Source organism: Populus trichocarpa, chromosome 5 (genome assembly GCF_000002775.5).
Source record: "Populus trichocarpa isolate Nisqually-1 chromosome 5, P.trichocarpa_v4.1, whole genome shotgun sequence".
Lineage (NCBI taxonomy): Eukaryota > Viridiplantae > Streptophyta > Magnoliopsida > Malpighiales > Salicaceae > Populus > Populus trichocarpa.
Window position 1 is genome coordinate 2,172,170 of NC_037289.2, and position 21,148 is coordinate 2,193,317.

The following is a 21,148-nucleotide window of genomic DNA, read 5'->3' on the forward strand; positions in this document are numbered from 1 at the left end:
CAACACAGGTTTATCATTACCAAAACATAAGCTGAAACTAGAAGTACCTTTGAGATACCTGAGTATCCATTTCACTGCTGACCAGTGTTCTTTACCAGGATTGGAGAGGAACCGACTGACCACACCAACTGCATGAGCTATATCCGGCCTTGTGCAAACCATGACATACATCAAGCTACCAACTGCGGATGCATAAGGAACCTTTTTCATCTCATCTCTTTCTTCATCACTTGAAGGACACTGTTTAGAACTTAGTTTAAAGTGGCTTGCAAGTGGAGAACAAACCGGTTTGGAGTTGCTCATGTTGAATCTCTCAAGTACCTTTTGGACATATCTCTCTTGAGATAGCCAAAGTTTCTCCTTCTTCCTGTCACGTGTGATCTTCATGCCAAGAATCTGTTTTGCCGGTCCTAAGTCTTTCATTGCAAAAGACTTGCTTAACTCTTCCTTCAAAATCTGAATCTTCTTAGCATCATGGCCAACAATCAACATATCATCCACATACAACAAGAGAATAATAAAGTTTCCATCTGGAAACCTTTTCATAAATACACAATGATCAGAAGTGGTCCTGTCATAACCATGATCCACCATGAAAGAATCAAATTTCTTATACCATTGTCTTGGAGCTTGCTTTAACCCATATAGGCTCTTTTTCAACTTGCAAACTAACTGCTCTTTACCTTTTGCTTCAAACCCTTCAGGTTGTTCCATGTAGATCTCTTCATCTAAATCACCATGGAGAAAGACAGTTTTTACATCAAGTTGCTCAACTTCAAGATTCAAACTAGCAGCTAAGCCAAGCACAACTCGGATTGAAGACATCTTGACCACTGGTGAAAAGATTTCTTCAAAATCAATACCCTTCTTCTGACCGAAACCTTTCACAACCAATCTTGCCTTGTACCTTGGTTGTGAGCAATGCTCATCAATTTTCAACCTGAACACCCATTTGTTCTTGAGTGCTCTCTTACCTTTAGGAAGCTTCACTAACTCAAAAGTATGGTTTTCATGCAAGGATTTCATCTCTTCTTGCATTGCTTGCAACCACTCACTTTTCTTCTTATGTGACATGGCTTCATCAAAGCATTCTGGCTCTCCCCCATCAGTAACCAGCACATACTCATGAGGAGAATATTTGGTGGAAGGTTGGCGAGGTCTGGTTGACCTCCTCAATTGTGGCTCATCTGGAGCTTCCTGCATAACCTGTTCAGGAATAACATCAATATCATCATTAGTTGATTCATGATCACCAACTAATGGCTCAACAAGAAAACCACCATTATCATCATTTTGCAAATCTCCCCCATGATTAACAGGCATCAAAGGTAACTGTGGAGTAGGTCTTGGATTTGAATTAGATGGAATAAAAGTAGTAGACTCTGTTTTCTCCTTCAGTTCAAAGTCTTCAATGGTTTGATCTTCAAAGAAGATAACATCTCTGCTTCTCACAATTTTCTTCTCCTTTGGATCCCACAACCTATAGCCAAACTCATCATCTTCAGATCCCTAAGAAAATACACTGCTTTGTCTTGCTGTCAAGCTTGGACCTTTCATCCCTTGGAACATGTACAAATGCTCTGCATCCAAACACTCTCAAGTGTGCATAGGAAACATCCTTTCCTTTCCAAACTCTATCTGGAACATCAAACTCAAGAGGAACTGATAGGAGAAAGGTTGATCATGGCAACTACAGTCTTCATTGCCTCACCCCAAAAGGACTTAGGCAGCTTTGCATGAGAGAGCATACATCTAATTCTTTCAACAATGGTTCTGTTCATTCTCTCAGCCACTCCATTCTGCTGTGGAGTCTTAGGAACTGTCTTCTCCAACTTGATACCATTGTTCCCTGCAGTACTTCTCAAAAGGACCCCTGTATTCACCATCATTGTCAGCTCGAATACATTTAAGCTTTCTGCCAGTTTCTCTTTCAACTCTGGCATGGAAATCCTTGAAGACATCAAGCACCTGATCTTTGGATTTCAAACAAGTGGCCCAAATCTTCCTGGAGTGATCATCAATAAAACTAACAAAGTACAATGCACCTCCAAGAGACTTATCAATCATAGAGCAAACATCAGTATGAACTAAATCAAGAACATGTGACCTTCTATGTGAAGGTGATCTTTGAAATGCAACTCTATGTTGTTTACCAACTAAACAATGAGTACATGTGTTCAAGTTCATACCTTTCAATGGAAGGTAGTTCTTCTTGGCAAGGATGCCAAGGCCTTTCTCACTCAAATGTCCAAGCCGCTTATGCCATAGATCAGTAGAGCAATCTTCAATTGCATTCACCTCCCCTTTGATCACCTTGGCTTGTGACATGTAGAGACCCATCTTCTTCCCTTTAGCAACAATCAAGGAATTTCTGGAGAGCTTCCATTTACCATCTCCAAAGTAACTGTGATAGCCTTCTTCATCAAGAGTACCTGTAGAGATTAAATGTAGGCGCATATCAGGCACATGCCTAACATCTTTGAGTAGCAACTTGCACCCAGTATTGGTTTCCAACCAAATATCTCCAATGCCCACAACACTAGCCATCCCTTGATTTCCCATCCTAACTTGACCAAAGTCACCAACAGTGTAGGATGTGTAAAAATCACGTCGGGGTGTAACATGGTAAGAAGCTGCTGAATCTGCAACCCAGATGGTATCTTGACATGCAAGATTAACACAGCCATCATCACACACAATGGCAACATCACCATCAGATACAACTGCAGCTGTACCATTCTCTTCATTCTTGTCTTCATCTCTACCCTTTTTATCTCTTTTATACTTTCTGCAATCTTTTTGCATATGTCCAGGCTTGTCACAATAATAACACTTGAAACCCTTCCTTGACTGAGATCTTCCTCTTGGCTTCCATTTGCCTTTTCTATTGCTGGATTCTCCATCTTGCTTGCCGTGAGAGAACCTGCTTTGACTTCTCCCTCGACTTTCTGTAACAAGTGCATGAGACTCGGAAGTGCTTGTCCCTTTCCTCCTCTTCTCTTCATTGAGGATACAATCCTTCACTGTTTTCAAAGTGAGCTTTCCATTCGGAGTAGAATTGCTAAGTGACACTACCAAAGTCTCCCAACTATCCGGCAATGAACTCAATAGGATTAATGCTTGCATTTCATCGGCTAACTCAAGGTTCATCAATGACAGCTGATTCAAGAACCCTTGGAATACATTTATATGCACCGAAGCATCTTCACCATCTCTATACTTCAAATTCACAAGGTCTCTAATTACAAAAACTTTGTTTTGTGCACTCTCCTTGGCAAAGGTTTCTTCCAACAGCTTCCACACTGTATAGCAGTCATGTTCTTGAGAAATATGATTAATGGACTTAGAAGATACCCATTTTCTAACATTAGCGGTAGCCTTTCTATTTAGTCCATTCCATTTTGCATCATCGATATCATCAGGCTTTATTCCTTTACATTCAATCGGCAAAGCCAAATCATTGCAATATAAGTGATCCTCCATCATTGTTTTCCATAGAAAATAATTTGAGGAAGTGAGCTTTATCATGCCCGAATCTTCCTTTTCCATTTTAACTGCACAAGAATTCAATCTACACAACCAAATGCTCTGATACCACTTTGTTGGGAAAACTAGGGACAACTAACCGGATCAATTCAGCGGAATACAATTCACAATTCACAAGTCCCAATCCTTTTTCCCTCTTTGTGCAGTAAAAACAGAATCAAACAATGAACAAATATAATGCAACAATCACACAAATCAACACCAAGATTTTTACGTGGAAAACCCGATGCGGGAAAAACCACGGGACCGGAGTCCACCTAAAAACTTCCACTATCACAAATAATGGGTTCACTATTGTTCTTCCTCAGATTCAACTAAGGGCTACAACATATATATCATCAAGAACAACTTATTCTCGGATTACAACAAGATTAAAGAGAGTAATGTTAGAGAAAAGCTCACAACACTGACAGCCCCGTTTTCTGTCAAAACGACCAGCTTCCACACCACCAATCTTCAATCCAACCGTTCAGAATGAAGAGTAACGTGTCTAGAAGCTGCTGTCCAAATCTCAGCCCGATCCAACGGTGAACGAACTGGAAATCGAAGAAAGAAGACAGACTGCTCTGCTGCCTCCTCTTCTTTCTTTCTCTCGGTTTTTCTCTGCTCTCTCGTTCAAATTTTTGCTACTACCATCTACAGTAACCGTTTCATTTAATTTAAACCAAAGAGGCAGCCAGCTGCCTCCTTAATTAATGTGGTGGTCCCCCCATCACATGGTGCGGGACCACACAACACCTTGTTACTGTTCTAACATTTTTCCATAGCTTAACCTGTTAGCTAGACTCCATTGCAAAAGAGACTCTTGAAATCAGATCCCCCCTCCTTTAACTTGTTGAATGATGCATGAAATGCATGGACAATTGTTCTCTTCAGCAGGCCTTGTAAGGCCTGCTTGCATTTTTATCAGCAGAAGCAGAAGGTACTGAACGACATACCTTTACTCAATTATAAATGTTCTAACCAAGTACATCCCAGTCCTTTCCCTGCCAGGCTAGCCTGGGGAAGGGAGAAATTTTACAGTCTGAGCTTCCTATCACATTAACTTACTCCTGAGGAAACGTTTCAGGTGTGCTTGTATTTTTATCAAGAAGCAGCTACTTCTGAGTTGCTTTCTATGCTATTAATTTGCTCTTGATAAGAACCAACATTTCCTTATTACTGTACTTATCACCTAGGTAGGGCTAACAGGAGCTAGATATTTTCTTTACGTTCAATTCATCATTTACAAAAGTAAATATTAATTTATTTCCTGCAACATAAGCGAGTTACTAAACCAGATTCAAAGTTCTAATGTTGACTCGAAAGACAAATTTGTTAAAACACTTCTTCAGCATCATACTTTTCAATGGAGTTCTCCCTCTCCCTTTCTTCTTTGTAAGTTGTGAACGGATTTTTGTGTGTGAGAGCACATTCATTAAGGAAACCATTGATCCTTTTTTAATGTAGTAAATAGTCTTCTACATATTAATTTCTGTACTTTCCTCTAACTTACTTAATCTGACGAGGTTGATACAAGCCTATCTCAAGTCAGTTTTGTTTTCTATATATAATTAACTCCGCCAATCCATGACCCGAGCTTCGGGCTTAATGTGATGATAACTAGGCATAAAAGAAGTAAATAATGGCCGGTAAGTCTTAGTCTACTCGCAAATTAAAGTCTGATTCGGAGCTGTGTGAACCTCCTCTGTCTTAATTTGTCCTTGATTGCTTCCTTCATTAATTGTCTCAATGCAGGGTCTTCAAACCAAATTGAATTTGATATGATGAAAATTATCATAATTGATATCTTCAAAATAAAAAAATAAAAAAGCACATGTCATACATGTGGACTTGTAGAGTGCCTGTCCTTGTAAGTAGTAGGCCAGTCTTCACAAGTCCAGTAAAAAGACTAGCAACAGGGCAAATTCAATATGAAAGAGAGACTTTAACAAAACTCATCTTTTTTCCAAGGAAATGCAATGTGGCAAGTGAAGCTTCTCAGTCTTTACCACGTACATATTCCCTCTCTATAAAGACCTTCTCCACTCACCTTAGTTGGCATCACAAGCCTAGCTTTAGTAGATTCTTTTTGTAGCCCAAGAAGAGAGCAACCAGGCAAGAGGGAAAGAAATGTTTCAGAACATCGTTAATGCTATCGCATCATGCTGTGCAGGGGACAGTAAGATGAAGATCAAAGGCACTGTTGTGTTGATGAAGAAGAATGTCTTAGAATTCAATGACTTTCATGCTTCGGTTCTTGATCGTGGCCATGAGTTGTTAGGCCAAGGAGTCTCTCTGCAAGTCATTGGAACTGCTAAAAGTGACCCTCCAGGTATATACAACAGTTCTTTCATCATTTTGTTGCTGATTCAGTACTTCATGCCTTTTCAATCCCAAGATGTTTTTCTTTTATTGCTTGATGAAGTTCATTAAGAACACCTAGAGGGCTAGAATAAGCACCCAGGAGAGGAAATTCATACAAAAAGCCAATGGGGAGAGAGTGTAAGCCAAAGAGCAAGACAAGCTAGACATACATCAAAAACACAAGAAAAACCTCATCCTGCTCCCCAAGATCAGGATATCATCATGAGAGGCGGCAGTCCATAAACAAAAGAAAAGGGATGTAAGCTGCAAATCATGGCTCCTTTTGCCACAAGCCAGCTGAGCTTTATACAAATAGAGAATAGGTCCAGGGGCTGTAGAGCCAGAAGCCTGAACAACTAAACCTAGCTACCAAGCACCCCAAAAGACCACTCAACCCAGATCAGCAGCAGATTAGTATCCACAAGGGACACAATCAAATAGGATTTGCAGTAGAAAATTAAAGTTGGGAGGCTGGGGAAACCAGTAAATTTGCTAGTGGGGAGAACAAAGAATTTTAAATTAGCAAGTTTAAAACCCGACAGTGACAAGATTATTAATTTATGCTTGAGTCTCCATAGTTGACCATTTTCCATGTGTGGTTTACAGTCTTCCTTTCACACGTATATGCAGCGTTTTAATCAATGTTAACAAACTGGCCCCGTACGGTCACTCGGTACAAGCTGTGTAATGAGTTGGAGAATTTAACCTTATCCTGTTCAGTGACCTGCTCCAATCGAATACCCGCTATAATCAAATTTGATGCATACATCATGGTAGGGACCAGGAACATTAAGGCTGTGACAACTCTTCACAGTCACTGCCATGTTACTTTATGAAAATGCATGAAACAAATTCGAAGGCAGAAATTGTTTTTTCCTATGATATTTTTGCCTGTCATAGTTTTTAGGAAAACATTAAATATATAAGTTTGCCCGTCATATTTTATAGGAAAACATTAAATATATAAGGAGGATATTTTTGCCTGTCATATTTTATATAGAAAAACATTAAATATATAAAGAGTGAATTACTGGGGATCATGAGTTGGACGTGTTTCCTATAATTTGACCGGTCATCTATTTCTAAACCATGTTCAAGAGTGTGTTTATGATAAAAAATAAAATAAAAAGAAGAAGAAGGAAGAAATCATCAAACTATTAAGGTAGCATCAATTTTGCACTTAAATTATTTTTTGTATGGAAATTTACCCCTAAAACTATTTTAATTTCTCAATTATGACTTTTATAAGAATTACTTGATAGAAAGCATTAAATTTTCAAATGATGTCATGTTTTTACAAAAAGAAAAGTACAATTTTGATTGGAAACGTGGATGGAATGTCTTCAAAGTAGACAGAAACCCTTGATTGAAAATTCCTGAAATTTAAGAGTAAAATCGATACCAAAACCTTTTTTTTTACTGATAAGATTGAGATTTTCTGTATAGTTGGGCGGCATTTGTGAAGTTTTCCCTGGTTTGTATGGTGCCCATGATGGCCGTATTCATTCCTATGTGGGCCCATTCCACCCAATTTCTTATCCCATGCCCTACGTGCTCATGCTTATCATTTGATTTATTAGAAAACCTATGACAGGTACATAAAATATTTATAGAGATCTCAAGTAATTGGTTAATGCAGAGATCTTGTTAGATTTTATGAGATATGGACTTGCTTTACTGTCTGTTAAAGTGGAGATAACAAAAAGCTTCATAATTTGATGGTGGATTGTTGGTAGATGGGTCACAAGGCTGTAAGAAACTTGACTGGCTGTGCTTATTGTAGAATTATAGCTTGATTTGCTGCGCTAATTTCTTCTTTTGTTCTAACATGCTTCTTTATTGGCCATGGTTACAAAATCTCGTATGATTTGTGGGTCAACTCGGTGGCATGTGGATATGAAGTTTTGTTCGAACCGATTTTTAGTTTGAGGTGGATTTTTTAAAAATAAAATGGTATTATTTTGAGATTTATAATTCAATTAGGAGGAAGTAGGTTTTGTACTTTTCGAAACAAACATTTAATAAATGGCCGTGAGGACATCTGAATGAAACAAAGTTCTTGAAGGGGCATTGCAGCTTCATCTGAACTAACTAATAGGATGGACAAATTCATGAATGTTGGATCATATATTGATCATGGCTGATCAAGTTTGTAGCCCGTCGTTCATGATTGTCACTGTAAATGGAACTGCAATTTCTCAAGAAAATTATACTGTCTGCTGGCTAATGTGCATTTTGGTGCCCTTTGTAGAGAATGGTTTGAAAGAGAAGCTAGGAAAGCCGGCAAATTTAGAGAATTGGATTACTACCATCGACCCCTTAATCGCCGGCGAGACGGAATTTAAAGTTACCTTTGATTGGGATGAGGAGATTGGAATTCCAGTGGCACTCCTGATAAGAAATAATCATCACAGTGAATTCTACCTAAAGACTGTCACACTAGAAGATGTACCTGGTCAGGGCCGAGTCCACTTTGTCTGCAACTCTTGGATTTATCCTGCAAAGCGTTACAATTATGATCGTGTTTTCTTCACTAACAAGGTAATTATGCAACCGTAGAAGCTGAAGGTAGCTGTAAATATTATCCTGAGCTAACAAATTCTGATACGTCTGTATAGACTCATCTGCCGCAGGACGCACCTGCACCGCTACGTAAATACAGGGAAGAAGAACTGGTTAAATTGAGAGGAGATGGAAAAGGAGAGCTTAAGGAATGGGACCGCGTTTACGACTATGCTTACTACAATGATTTGGGAGATCCTGACGAGGGTGCGAAGTATGTCCGCCCTGTTCTTGGTGGGTCTTCTGAGTACCCTTATCCTCGTAGGGGAAGAACAGGCCGAGCAGCAACGGAATCAGGTCATTATATTGTTGAGAATCTTACAGTGCAAACAGAAGTCAGTTTTTTATACTGTTTAATTGTGTTATTTATATTTCTTGTCATTTCTAAAGCTGTTCTATGATCTTATCATCTTAAGCAGATCCCAACAGTGAGAGCAGGCTGCCAATTCTGACGAGCTTAAACATCTATGTTCCGAGAGATGAACGATTTGGTCACCTGAGGATGGCTGACTTCCTTGGTTATGCACTGAAACTCGTAGCTCAAGTTGTTAAACCTGGACTGGAAGGATTATTTGACAGCACCCCAAATGAGTTTGACTCTTTTGATGATGTGTTTAAACTCTATGAGGGAGGTATTGAGCTGCCTCACGGTCCCCTAGTAGATAATATTAGGGAAAAAATTCCCTTGCAGATGCTCAAGGAGATTTTCCGAACTGATGGGGAAAATCTTTTCGAATTTCCAATGCCTCAAGTGATTGAAGGTTTGAACTAAAACACTTAACCTCGCTGTTTGGACTATATTTACATACATACTCACTTATATCTCCATGGAAACTTAAGTTGTGATGTGTTATACAGGGAATAAGACTGGTTGGAGGACTGATGAAGAATTTGGCAGAGAAATGCTGGCTGGATTAAACCCTGTTGTCATTCGTCGCCTTGAGGTGCATGAAGTTCCATATTTATCTCTCTGCCGATTCAGAAGTACAGAGAAGAATTTTGGGAGTTAATGGATTTCATATCTTCTTGTTCTTTATGTCTAATAATCATTGATTGGAACGCAGGAATTCCCCCCGAAAAGCAAGCTAGACAGCAAACAATATGGTGATCAAAATAGTAAAATAACTGAGGAGGACATAAAGAATAATCTGGAGGGACTGACCACAGATGAGGTAATGGTATCTAGATTAGTTTCTGTGACAATTCAGTTTACTATCAGATTGAGGATGCTTCGCAGATGAAACCGGTGAATTCAATCACCCCAAACAAGCCATTGTAGCTAAAATGGTCTTTGTTGCATAGGCAATCAAGAAAAACAGGATGTTCATATTAGATCACCATGATGCACTAATGCCATACCTGAGGAAGATAAACACTCCTTCAAAAAACACTTATGCCACAAGGACTCTGCTTTTCTTGAAAGATGATGGGACTTTGAAGCCTCTTGTAATTGAGTTAAGCTTGCCCCATGAAGAAGGAGATGAATTTGGAGCCATTAGCAAAATCTACACCCCAGCTGAACATGGTGTTGAAGGCTCCATTTGGCAGCTGGCTAAAGCTTATGTGGGTGTAAATGACTCCGGCTATCATCAGCTTATCAGCCACTGGTACAAAGAAAAACCATCTATCAGAAGGAAAAATATTGATGCAGTTGATTAGTTCATTTCTTTTCCTAAATTTTCTTTTTTCGATAACAGGTTACATACTCATGCTGCAATCGAACCATTTGTGATTGCAACAAATAGACACCTCAGTGTGCTTCATCCAATATATGAACTTCTAAAACCTCACTTCCGGGACACAATGAACATAAATGCTCTCGCTAGGCAGGTGCTCATCAATGCTGGTGGAATCCTGGAATTAACCGTTTATCCTTTGAAGTATGCCTTGGAAATGTCAGCATCACTTTACAAAAGCTGGGATTTCACCGAGCAAGCACTTCCTGAAGATCTGAAGAAGAGGTACTACATCCTAGTCTATTAATAAAGGCTAATTCATAGCTGTTCATAATTTGTTGGAACTTGAAATTAAACAACATACAGAATTTTAAGCTGGTAAACACTCCAGGGACTATAGAACTTGAACTCTGATAAATGCTGTGATGATGGTTTATTATATTTCCAATGACATGCTACCTTGAATTATTCAGAGGAGTGGCAGTTGAAGATCCAAGTTCTCCTCATGGTGTCCGCCTACTGATAGAAGATTACCCATATGCTGTCGACGGGCTTGAGATATGGTCCGCAATCAAAGAATGGGTCAGAGACTACTGCTCTTTCTACTACAAAACTGATGATAGAGTTCAGGAGGACTATGAAATCCAATCATGGTGGAAGGAAGTGAGAGAGGAAGGGCATGGTGACCTGAAAGATGCACCCTGGTGGCCTAAGATGCAGACTCGTGAAGAGCTAATAGACTCATGCACCATAATCATATGGGTGGCATCAGCCCTCCATGCAGCTATCAACTTTGGGCAATATCCTTTTGGAGGTTTCCTTCCGAATCGTCCAAGCATGAGCCGTAGGTTGATGCCCGAGGAAGGCTCTGCCGAGTATGAGGAGCTCAAGTCGAACCCTGAGAAGGCTTTCTTGAAAACAATCACCTCCCAGTACCAAACACTTCTTGGAATTTCTCTTATAGAAATTCTTTCAAGGCATACATCAGATGAAGTGTATCTTGGGCAGCGAGACACTCTTGAATGGACCACAGACAGTAAACCGATGGAGGCCTTGGATAAATTTAGAAAGAAACTGGCAGACATTGAGAAAAGGATTTTTGATATGAACAGAGATGATAAATTGAAGAATCGCTTTGGCCCAGTCAAGATGCCATACACTTTGTTGGTTCCTACCAGTAAAGTTGGACTCACTGGAAGGGGCATTCCTAACAGTGTTTCGATCTAAATCTACTCCAGAAGACAACCCATATCACTTTAATATCATTTGTTGTTATGGAGGAACTTGAGTAAAAAGTTCTAGTATTTTCAATCACCAATGTCTGTATTTCCTATTAGATGCTTTGGGGCACATATGCTTGATGTAATAAGCTTCATAAATAATGCAGAATAAAAGTTATTTAGTCCTCTGATTGGCACTGAATTAACTTAAATTGTGATTGGCTAATTTGCAGATTGTGAAGTATTTGTGCTTCCGATGGCTTGTTTCACCAGAAGCAAATTCAAGCAGGCCAAACAGAGTTAGGAAATACATTTCTTGCTTCAGGAGCTCAAAATGCTGGCACACTCTCTTCCTAAGAGAGAAGCTGCTAGATGAATGATTTCCTTGGGGAAAACTTGCTCTTGTTATTGCTACTATTGTGAAGAAGTGATCCTTGGAATCAGAATCGTTTCCCCCTTTAACTTGATGAATGATGCACCAAAACTATCTTCTGAGAAAGCCTTTCGGGGGTATGCATGCTTGTTTTTTTTGTCATGAAGCAGACTTAAGTTCTATTTCAGAGTTGCTTGCCATGCTGTTTTATTTGCTGTTACAAAGAACCAGCATTCTGCTTAATTTTAAAGGAAATGTACTGACAAATGAGTTCCAGTCCTTCCCCTGCCAGGCCAAGTAAGATAAAAATGGGAAGGGAGAGATCTTACTGATTGAGCGTCCTATTACAACTTATAATCTATGTTATTGTTTCCCTTCTATTTCTGTTATTGATGAAAGCCATCCCTCAAAGAGTCTGTTTTCTGCTAAATCGATCCGACGAGATTAATAACATGGCAGACATGCTTAACTAGCTTGCTGTTTGACATGGAATTCAAAACCAGAAAACCGAGTCTCTAAGCAAACCGAAAAGAGTCTGAGTATGTTTCTAATAGCATAATTGAATGAAGGTTTTTCCCTTCTTCAGTGGCAATTTCTTCTTGAGTGTAATGTAGAACTATGACAATGAAAGTCCGAGTAATATGAACAATCAACTAAACTTCGTCAAAATGTTTTGTGAGTAGAAATTAGAACATACCATGCCTCTCAACATTGTACCATGGAAAAACATGGGACATTTAATCCTAAGTTTTTGATGCATCAGCATCCAAAAAGGTAAAGCAATACAAGATTAAAAACTACTTGTCCTTAACAAGGGGTAAAATCCACTGAGGTCGGCAGTCAACTTCAACATTCGAGCAAGGTAAAGATGCTCCCACACTTCCCATTGAAATATCATACTCATAAAGAACTCTATCTTTCGGTAAAGTAAAATAGATTTTGTTTCCTTGAATTCCTGAATCTTTCACCAAGTGTGAAACAATCTGACCGAAGGGACCTATGAAAAATGCATGATTCTTCATTCTATTTACCTGATCCATGTTTTCTTCTCCAAATCCAACTTGAGAACACTGCTTTTTCATGAGTTATATACTGATCAACACGAAAGAGCTCGCCACAAGTTTCGACCAAATACACTTCACACCAAGGTCCGCCTCTCAAACTAGAATCCTCTCCGTCAACATCCAAATTCGAAAACGTAATGCCCCAGTTGCTAATCTTAACTAGAAAAATTTTCCGAAGAAAGTATACATGTAAACCTCCCCATCATAAGCACCAACGCATTCTAGTGTATCTGCTACTCTTACATCCTCAGCAATAGGAAGCAACAAGTCGTGTTTAGTCCATTCAATATCCCCAGGCGTAAAAAACATGAAATAGAGGATATGATTTCGAATGATGCCAAAGAACACAATTATGCAGTTCGGATCATCAGGAGGCATTGCGAGCAAACAACAGTTGAAAGCTTGATTTTCGCTGCGGTAGTTGAATCTTTTGCATAGAGATGGGATTCAACAGAAAACAATCATCTCTATTTTTATGAACTAGAACTAATTAACCAACCGTGCGAACATGTGGCTATCTGCATATCTTGCATCTCAGGAATGTTTTTAACCTGATAACTACCTTCTATCATGCTATACAGAGTCTGGCTTTGTCCATGCTCTCCGTGAAAGTAAACAAGCCATGGATGTGGTCCTAAGGCAGGTGGCATATGCAGCTCAGGTTGTTGCTTTTCTTCTACTCTATTAGCTTCCATTGTAAAAGAAAAACCAAGCAGGTGCATTGCACCCAGATCTTTTAGTAGGTTTAGTAACAGGTAGAATGATGATTTCAATTTCTACTTTTGCCCCCATGGCCTGTTACAACACAACACTGCTGGGCCAGAAATAGAATTTGCTCAATATAAAAATGGGCTTTAGGGCTCCCATATCTATTTTCCTCTCTCTTTTTCTTGCTCAACCAAACAAGCAATACCCACAAGGGTTTAAGGCCTAAACTGAAGGGATATGGCTTCAGAAGGATTTGCTCTCTCGTTGTCTCCTTCCAACTAGAATCCTCACTCAGTTGCAATGAAGGTTTTTGCTCACTTCTAAGTTCTAACTAATCTCCTTTCCTCCCTCTAAGAATGGCAAAAACACCATTCTCTCTCCTCCTCTTAAGACGCCTAACTCTCACTACCCAAAACCCTAAACCCCCACCACTATCTCTCCTCCTCTTTAACAACCTTTATCTTAAACCCTACTCAACCACCACAACTGCTAAGCCCTGGACAGAGCAACCAAAACCCAACTCTCTGTCTGGTCGAAAGAGCTTTGTCTTTGATCAAATTGATGCCACTGAACGTGAACGCGCTGAAAAGCTCAAAACCCTCCAAAAAATCCGTGCTTGGCGCCAATCCAAAGACACCCCACAAGAACAACAACAAGAAGCAGTTGCTGCCCAAAACCCAGAACTTGATGGGACTCAAAAAACAGAAATGATTGACTCTCAAGATGAAAAACTGGAATCTGGGCTACGTGATAATGGTGATTCTAGTGTTGATTTTGAAGAGTCTGGTTTGATTGAGTTGAAGAGGAAGGAAGTGGAGTTGGTGCATCCATGGCCGGAGTGGATAGAGCTGATGGAGAGGTTGGCGCAACAGCATTATTTTGATCCTAGTAGGAAAGTTGCGGACAATATGGTAGAAAGTTTGGGACTTGATGTTTCTGGGGTTGGGAATGAGAGTGATGGTGTTGGGATTGATTTTAATAATTTCAGGGCTGTACAGACTGCTTGTATTAATTTTGGCAAAGACCGGTTCGATATCTTCAGGTTCGTGGAATTTATGCTCTTGTTTTAAAGTTGGTTACTTGATTGTTGAAAGTGAATGAAAATTCGTTGTTTAGTTTACTCCTTTCTCGGTCTGTTGAATTGTATACGAATTTTTCGAGGAAGTTTTTTTGTGAGTTTTGTGAGATATTTGATTGTAAATGCAAGTTGGTGGGACGGTCTAGTACAAATTAGCTATAATTTGGTAGAAGTTTTGAGGTGATGGTGGTCTGTGCTTCCCTTTGTGATATTTCTTGCTACAATTAGTTCATCAAAGAACGAATGGGAGAAGATGGTTGAAATTGATTTTGTGAACTGTAAAATAGAACCTGTAGGAATCTACTGATATATGCACAGTACCGTACACTCTTTGCTAAACTAAGCTTTTGGCTGTTGTTCAATTTTTCTGTTTTCTCAAATTGAAATAGCACCAAGTGTGACATTGTTTTCCTGAATCTGAGAGTTGTAGCAACGAAATAATTTTTTTATATATACATATAGCATGCTTATTACAATAATGAAATGATTAAGAGGTTGATTTTGAGGATTTCAAGTGTTTTCAGACTGCTACTCTTAGTTTTGGCAAAGATCAGTTGGATCATGAGTTTGGTTGGTAGATTTCATATTGTTGTTATAATAGTTGCTAACTTGGTTGCTGAAATGAAGTAAAGAGCATTTATTTGTTTCGTTCTTTGTGTGTGTCTGGGAATGTATATGAGTTTTTTTCTAAATGTTATGGGATATGGATTATATGTATATACAATTTGATAGGATTAGGAAAATGTGGTTAATTAGATGTTTTGAGGTTTTGTTTGGTTTCTGACTTTCATGTTCATGTTTTCTAATGCTGTTATCAAAATGGATAAAGTATTTTGGTATGAGGCTGTGCTGAATTCTGCCAGTATTTAGCTCATTCAACAATGGAATTGGACTTTGTAGGTTTGGAGTCTGTGGTGAATTCAGCTGTAGTAAGGTTCTTAAAATTGGGAATGGAAGAAATAGCTGCTTTTAGCTCTGTGAACTGTATAGTCTAATACATAGATGATTCAATCTTAGCTGAACTAAGCCTTTTGGGCTATATGTTCAATTCTCTGTTTTCCTTGTGTAAACATTGTCCTGAATCCTAGATGTACGGAACAACATAAGTTCTAAATTTGTATTTTATTTTGTGATGCCTCTTATTAAAATGCACATTTTACTTGTAAGATTCTTAGTCTAGGTTTTCTTGATGTATTCCAAATAATCTTATTCCAGCTGTGGTCATTTTTCTTGACTGGTGACGAGAAAGAATTGATTTCAGGTCGCTGTCAAGACAGGATATTCAAATTTTGGTAGGCTATGGATGCCCAAACGTGAACAAGAAGGTTGTTTTCTCTTCAAAGCTTTTGAGGAAGCATGCCCACCTTGATGAAGGGGATGTAAGTGTTACTTTCTTAAGACTTTTTAGTTACCTTTTCACACTTTCCAAAAATGATGTACTATCTCATGTGGCTCTTACTTTTGAATTGCATCTTATGACTTAAACTCTCATTATTTTGTCTTCCTTTGGAATCTCATCCATCAATACAATTGTTTTTCAGGTTGGATAAATTTATGATTGCCTATTAATGGCTATTTGCACTTGGATAAACTTATGATTGCCTAGTAGTGGCCATTTTAAACATGACTGCTTTTTTGTTTTTCAGGTTTGTAGTAACTGCCGTTTGAGGAGCTCATGTGAAAGTGGATATCTACTAACAAACAAAGAGGATGAGGCACGGACTATTGATCTTATGCGAGTTCTTTTAGCTTATGGTTTTGAATCCATAAATGGATCAGTAGCCAATAGGTTTCTTCTGAAGCAAAAACCTGTCAGAACTGTTGTTCGTAAGTTACTTCATGAGGTTGCAAAGTTGAGTGCAGTACCAATAGACCCAAATCTCCCCCCTCCAGTGATTAAAAGGCCTCCAACAAAAGTGAAACAACCTCCTACTCCTCCTAGGAAACTTGTCGGACGTGATGGCATTGATATGAAAAAGGGGGATTGGTTGTGTCCCAAGTATGTTCCTCTTTATGAGTTTATGACTTGCTCATGGGCTGTTGGTTTTTTTTTTTTTTCTTAATGAAGGGCTGCCAGATGCCTAATCTAGGGATGCACATAGGTTTTTTTCTGGAACTTCTGAAAAATTAGTGGACCTTTTCTTTTCTGCTGCTCTCTAGGTAATCCTATTATTGTTTTGTTCCTTGTTTTGGTTCAATCTGTGGTTTGACCTAGGTAATCTTATGGGCATCCTTGGAATATCTGTAATTACATGTGGAAGTTTTGCCAGGAAGATGTTAAATGCAATTGTTATGACAAGTTCAAGTGTTTTAAAACCAGAATTACCTAATTTTCTCAACTATAAAGATGAGTTTTAAAATTGTGTTTTAAAGCCATCATTAGCTAATTGTTTCAACTGTAAAGTTATTGTTAATAAGTGTTTTATTGCTAAGAATGTGCCTGTATTTTCCCAGATGTGACTTCATGAATTTCGCCAAGAATGCAGTGTGCTTACAATGTGATGCGAAGCGGCCCAAGAGACAGTTGCTTCCAGGGGAATGGGAATGCCCAGAGTAAGTCTTCAACTGCAAATCACTGGTGTATTTTTCCACCTTGCAGTCTCTGTCACCTCATATTTTCAAATCGTGTAGCGTTTATAGTTCTGCTTATTCTATATTATTTCTATACTTGAAAACAATGCAGCTTGTTTGTAAAATATGCTGTGTTTGTGCATTTTGTTGGTAAAATTTTCAAGTTTTACGCTCTATGCTGTGGCAGGTGTAACTTCTTAAATTATAGGAGAAACATGGCTTGTTTCCATTGTGATTGCAAGCGTCCACCAGATACATTCATGGAAAATAAAATGGAAGAAAGGCAGCATGGTAGCAGAACAAGGTCGGAGAAGATTGTCAGCCACCCAGAAGTTTCCAGTGCCTGTAATTTTGATTTCGATGACAATGAATCAGATGGGGCTGATGTTGCTGCTTTTGAGTATGCAGATTCCGCAGCTATAGTTGAAGACTTACCTCTGGGGATTCAAACTCAGGAAGGAAATTCTGGACAGAATACAGATGATTTCAGTGGACCCAGAAGAATTTCAAGGGCATATTCTGTTCCTGAGCATGATGGATTTGGAAGGGGGTTTGATGATTTTGATGATGAAGATGATATTGACAGTTATGAACTAGATACCCAAAATGATAAACCTGCACGGAAGGCTTCTCAAAACAATTTTTCTGACCAAGGGATTTCTGATTTGGAAGGAGATGGAGGTTCTGATTACAACTTGGGCATACGACTCAGGACAAGTCCTTCTGTTAAGCCATCAAAGCCCAAGCATCACAGAAGAGCTTTCTCTGGCTCTGATGACGAACTGGATATCGATTCAGATGAAGAGCGCTCTGTTCATCCAAAATGGAAATCCAGTCATGTCGCTGATATTAGAAACAAAAATAGAGGTGGAGTTCCAACAGGTCCTTCCAAGGGATTAAGTTTTGGGTCAGATGAAGAACTTGAGCTTGATTCTGATGTGGATGATGATTCTGGCTCCAGCCATAGGAGACAGGGTAGAAAGGGTTCAGGTAGAAGGAATTTTGAGAGAAATTCTGATTTGGATGATGCTTCCTTTTCTGGTTCAGAATCTGATAACAATCATCGACGTTCTTGGAGAAATAGAAGTGGAGGTAACAAATTGGAATCTGGTAGAAGAGGTAACCATTTTAGGGGTCGTGATCATGACTTTGTGAGAAACAATGAGATGAGATCCAAGGGTAAGATGGGTGATAGAAGAAAGTCTTGGGGTGATGATTTTGGTAGATCGTCACCTGGTGCCCATGGTAAAAATAGTGGATTTCAAGGCACTGACTGTTCTGGGTGGAAAATGAATGGTGCAGGTGGTGATTCACGGAATTTTAATGGACCAAAACAAGAAGGATTTAGAAAACAGCAAGGAGGAAGATCGAATGAATGCAATACGGGCATGGATCCTGGTGAATTTAGAAATAGCCGACGTGTTATTGAAAGGTAAATCTGAGTTAAAGATGAAAAAGCATGTGTCGCATCTCAACATGCTTAGTTTCGCTGCTGAATAGCTTGCAGCTAGGTAAATGTGAGTTAATTAGTTTTGCTGCTAATAGCTTGCAGTTCTGAAACCAAGTGGTCATGTTGATTACCTGGGGGAGGCTGTGGCTGAAAGAGAGTTGCGGAAAATGTGAGCATCTTCAAATGTGCTAGTGCTGCTTTCTTTTGTATTCGCTGACTGCCACTAGCTCCTCTACCCTCATGGATAATGCCATGAATGCTGCTTTAGCCTGTAAGTGAGATTTGGCGGGTCACCTGCTATTAGATATTTTATTAGGCTGAGAGCTGTTGGTAATAAAGAGGGAAAAAGGAGAAGAAAACTATTGACTTGCATAGTTCTATACTTCTTAGCATATGATTCATTTTATTTTTTAATTTATCTCAGTTGTATATATTACTAATTTCGATATTGTTGTATTTGTACTAAACAATAAATTGTATCGCGAATTTTTCTCAAACAACTTACAGATCCATTTTTCCTTTCATATGTGTGCATAATATTTATGGTGGAATTAAAGCCTCTCTTTGTTACCTTTTGTGGGTGATGGTGCCGGCTTTTTGACTAGTCTTGCATGGTTTGTCATGCATTATGTGTCGGGGAGTCTTTTGTAGAAACCAGATGGTTTGAACTTTGAAGTGAACGATAAGAGTATCGATTGTCCAAAAACACCTTGGAACAGTCTCATCTGTAAGAGCTTAAAGATCAAAATAGTGAGGGAAATTCAACGCAGAAACAAATCACTACCAAAGACAGACAAAAGGTTCAAAAAACAATTAAATGTTTTTCTATTGCTTGACCCGACGTCGAGCGCACAAGGCTACCATCTTCTTTTTTTATTAGTTACTCGTTTATATTAGAATTTACTATAAAAAAAATATTTTATTTTTTTAATATAAAATTAAAAACTTATTAAACTAAAAATATTTTTTTATCTCAGTTTAAAAAAATATCAATATAAAATTCGAAGCTTATTAGATCAAAAAACAAATTTATTCTACGTTGAAAAAATACAATTTTCTTTTTATAAACATAGAATATATTAATGGTATTAATATATATACTCTAAATTCACACAAAATAAAAATTATATTTTTTATGTGGAATAAAAATCTTCTTTTTGTTTAAATACTTTAAGTTAAAAAAAAAATTTCTTTTTAATGCGGAGATAAAGAAATAATCTTTTAAACTTAATTATTTATAAAATATATATATTATAAAAAAATAGTTTCCTTCTAAAGAAAAGTTACAACTTTGAACACAAAAAGATGGCAAATTCAAGTCAAGATTCAGTACCCAACATCATTAGCAAACTATCCATAAAAGAATCAATAGCATTACTTGTAGTTTCACAGCTATAATAGGAGCAGCTATGCTATAGATTTGAGGCTAAACCAGGTCTTGTCAAGAGAAACAGTTTAATATGTCGGTGATAAAATTCATTCCTGCTGCTGGGTAGAGGATTAAGGTAATTGTTCAAACACTCAACACTACAGCCTTTCACTTTTTGTGCCTTTCACTTTGTTCCTAACAGTATGGGGCTGGTGGAGATATGGGACAACAATCTGTAGCTGGTGAAAACATTGATGCAGGCCAGCAGTGATGGTCATTGTATCTTGGTGGGATGATTATTTAGTTAAATTTTTGTAACTATACTTCAATTATTTTTTAAAACTTTTTGAACCATGTAAAATAATTTCTATACTTAAAATTGTTTTTGAATCGTTTTTAAAAATAATATTTTCAGTAAAAACTATTTTAAAACGTAATCTCTGTCATCCCATGCAATTACTCATTAAATTTATACCTCTTCATGTGTATTATTTTTTATTTTATTTTATTTTGCTATCTTGAACAGTAACATCTACAACAGTATAATTAAGCATACTCTATTGCCTGGTTTAGTATATGTAGGAAAAACCTGTTCAAAAACCCTTTTACACGAGTTAAAAGTTAAGAGTGGAGAAGGTCATAGCTTGTACACCTGCTCTAGTTGCTCCATTGCAGTTCATGCCCAGTTATTCTATATTGAGATTGAGTACGAGTCAGAATTTTAGTCGGAAGTAATGACTTTCATGTTGGTGACGAAGAAAAAAGGATCTTAAACTTGATCGTGGAAAAGGTAGCATGCAAATTCTTTCCCATCAGAAATTTCAAACTTACATAATGGTTAAAAGAATGCAACAGCAAAATAAATAAATAAAATATGCATGAGGTTTTTCAAAATTATTTTCTGTTGCTTGACACGACGGATACTGGGTCTCATGGCCAACCAGATGGAACTGATGAAATTGCAGAACAAAATGGGGAGAGACTTAGCTAGACCAAGTATGCAGACAAAGAATAATTTGATAAATTGAGAATTAATGTTAATTACACTATTTATTAAGATTAAGATGTATTAAATTGAGTATTTATCAAATTAATTTACCTTTCAGCAGCCTCTCAAAAAACATGCTTCATGGATTTATATTTGGCACTGAAAATTATAGCAGGACTCGTGAATTTATACTGGGC

The 21,148-nt window shown here is 38.1% G+C and overlaps 2 protein-coding genes and 1 long non-coding RNA gene across 7 annotated transcripts in view; 2 read left to right on the plus strand and 1 right to left on the minus strand.

Annotated features, from left to right (window-relative positions):
* LOC18098782 (probable linoleate 9S-lipoxygenase 5) overlaps positions 1 to 11,536 on the plus strand; it is a 38,084-nt gene extending 26,548 nt beyond the window's left edge. For 2 of the 5 annotated variants that reach the window (XM_052452926.1, XM_052452925.1), the window contains exons 2-9: positions 8,159 to 8,433; positions 8,511 to 8,751; positions 8,874 to 9,215; positions 9,313 to 9,398; positions 9,519 to 9,626; positions 9,757 to 10,061; positions 10,152 to 10,415; positions 10,604 to 11,536. In XM_052452926.1, coding sequence (XP_052308886.1) covers positions 8,159 to 8,433; positions 8,511 to 8,751; positions 8,874 to 9,215; positions 9,313 to 9,398; positions 9,519 to 9,626; positions 9,757 to 10,061; positions 10,152 to 10,415; positions 10,604 to 11,357 — 2,375 coding nt within the window. In that variant the 3' untranslated portion in view covers positions 11,358 to 11,536. Of the gene's footprint in view, positions 1 to 5,419; positions 5,861 to 8,143; positions 8,434 to 8,510; positions 8,752 to 8,873; positions 9,216 to 9,312; positions 9,399 to 9,518; positions 9,627 to 9,756; positions 10,062 to 10,151; positions 10,416 to 10,603 lie in introns of those variants that run through there. The other 3 variants (XM_052452924.1, XM_006382533.3, XM_024601439.2) reach the window with 3 other exon arrangements.
* A 1,797-nt stretch (positions 11,537 to 13,333) lies between these two features.
* LOC18098784 (uncharacterized) lies at positions 13,334 to 19,118 on the plus strand. The gene is made up of 5 exons (XM_024601440.2): positions 13,334 to 14,537; positions 15,835 to 15,952; positions 16,220 to 16,572; positions 17,028 to 17,126; positions 17,332 to 19,118. Exons 1-5 carry the CDS (start codon positions 13,852 to 13,854, stop codon positions 18,578 to 18,580), a joined length of 2,505 nt encoding a protein of 834 aa, XP_024457208.1. The 5' UTR covers positions 13,334 to 13,851; the 3' UTR covers positions 18,581 to 19,118.
* Positions 17,347 to 20,608, minus strand: LOC127905325 (uncharacterized). Its single transcript, XR_008059235.1, has 3 exons — positions 19,166 to 20,608; positions 17,580 to 18,888; positions 17,347 to 17,487 (listed from the first exon to the last, which is right to left on the minus strand). It is a non-coding gene; the product is annotated as an uncharacterized LOC127905325 (long non-coding RNA).
* Positions 20,609 to 21,148: the final 540 nt, after the last annotated feature.

What these genes read in the sequence shown, in the direction of transcription:
- LOC18098784 (XM_024601440.2), top strand. Translation starts at nt 13,852, where the DNA reads ATGGCAAAAACACCATTCTCTCTCCTCCTCTTAAGACGCCTAACTCTC. An exon ending in CCCACCTTGATGAAGGGGAT is followed by an intron (nt 15,953 to 16,219) that starts GTAAGTGTTACT and finishes TTTGTTTTTCAG; the next exon opens with GTTTGTAGTAACTGCCGTTT. An exon ending in GGGGAATGGGAATGCCCAGA is followed by an intron (nt 17,127 to 17,331) that starts GTAAGTCTTCAA and finishes ATGCTGTGGCAG; the next exon opens with GTGTAACTTCTTAAATTATA.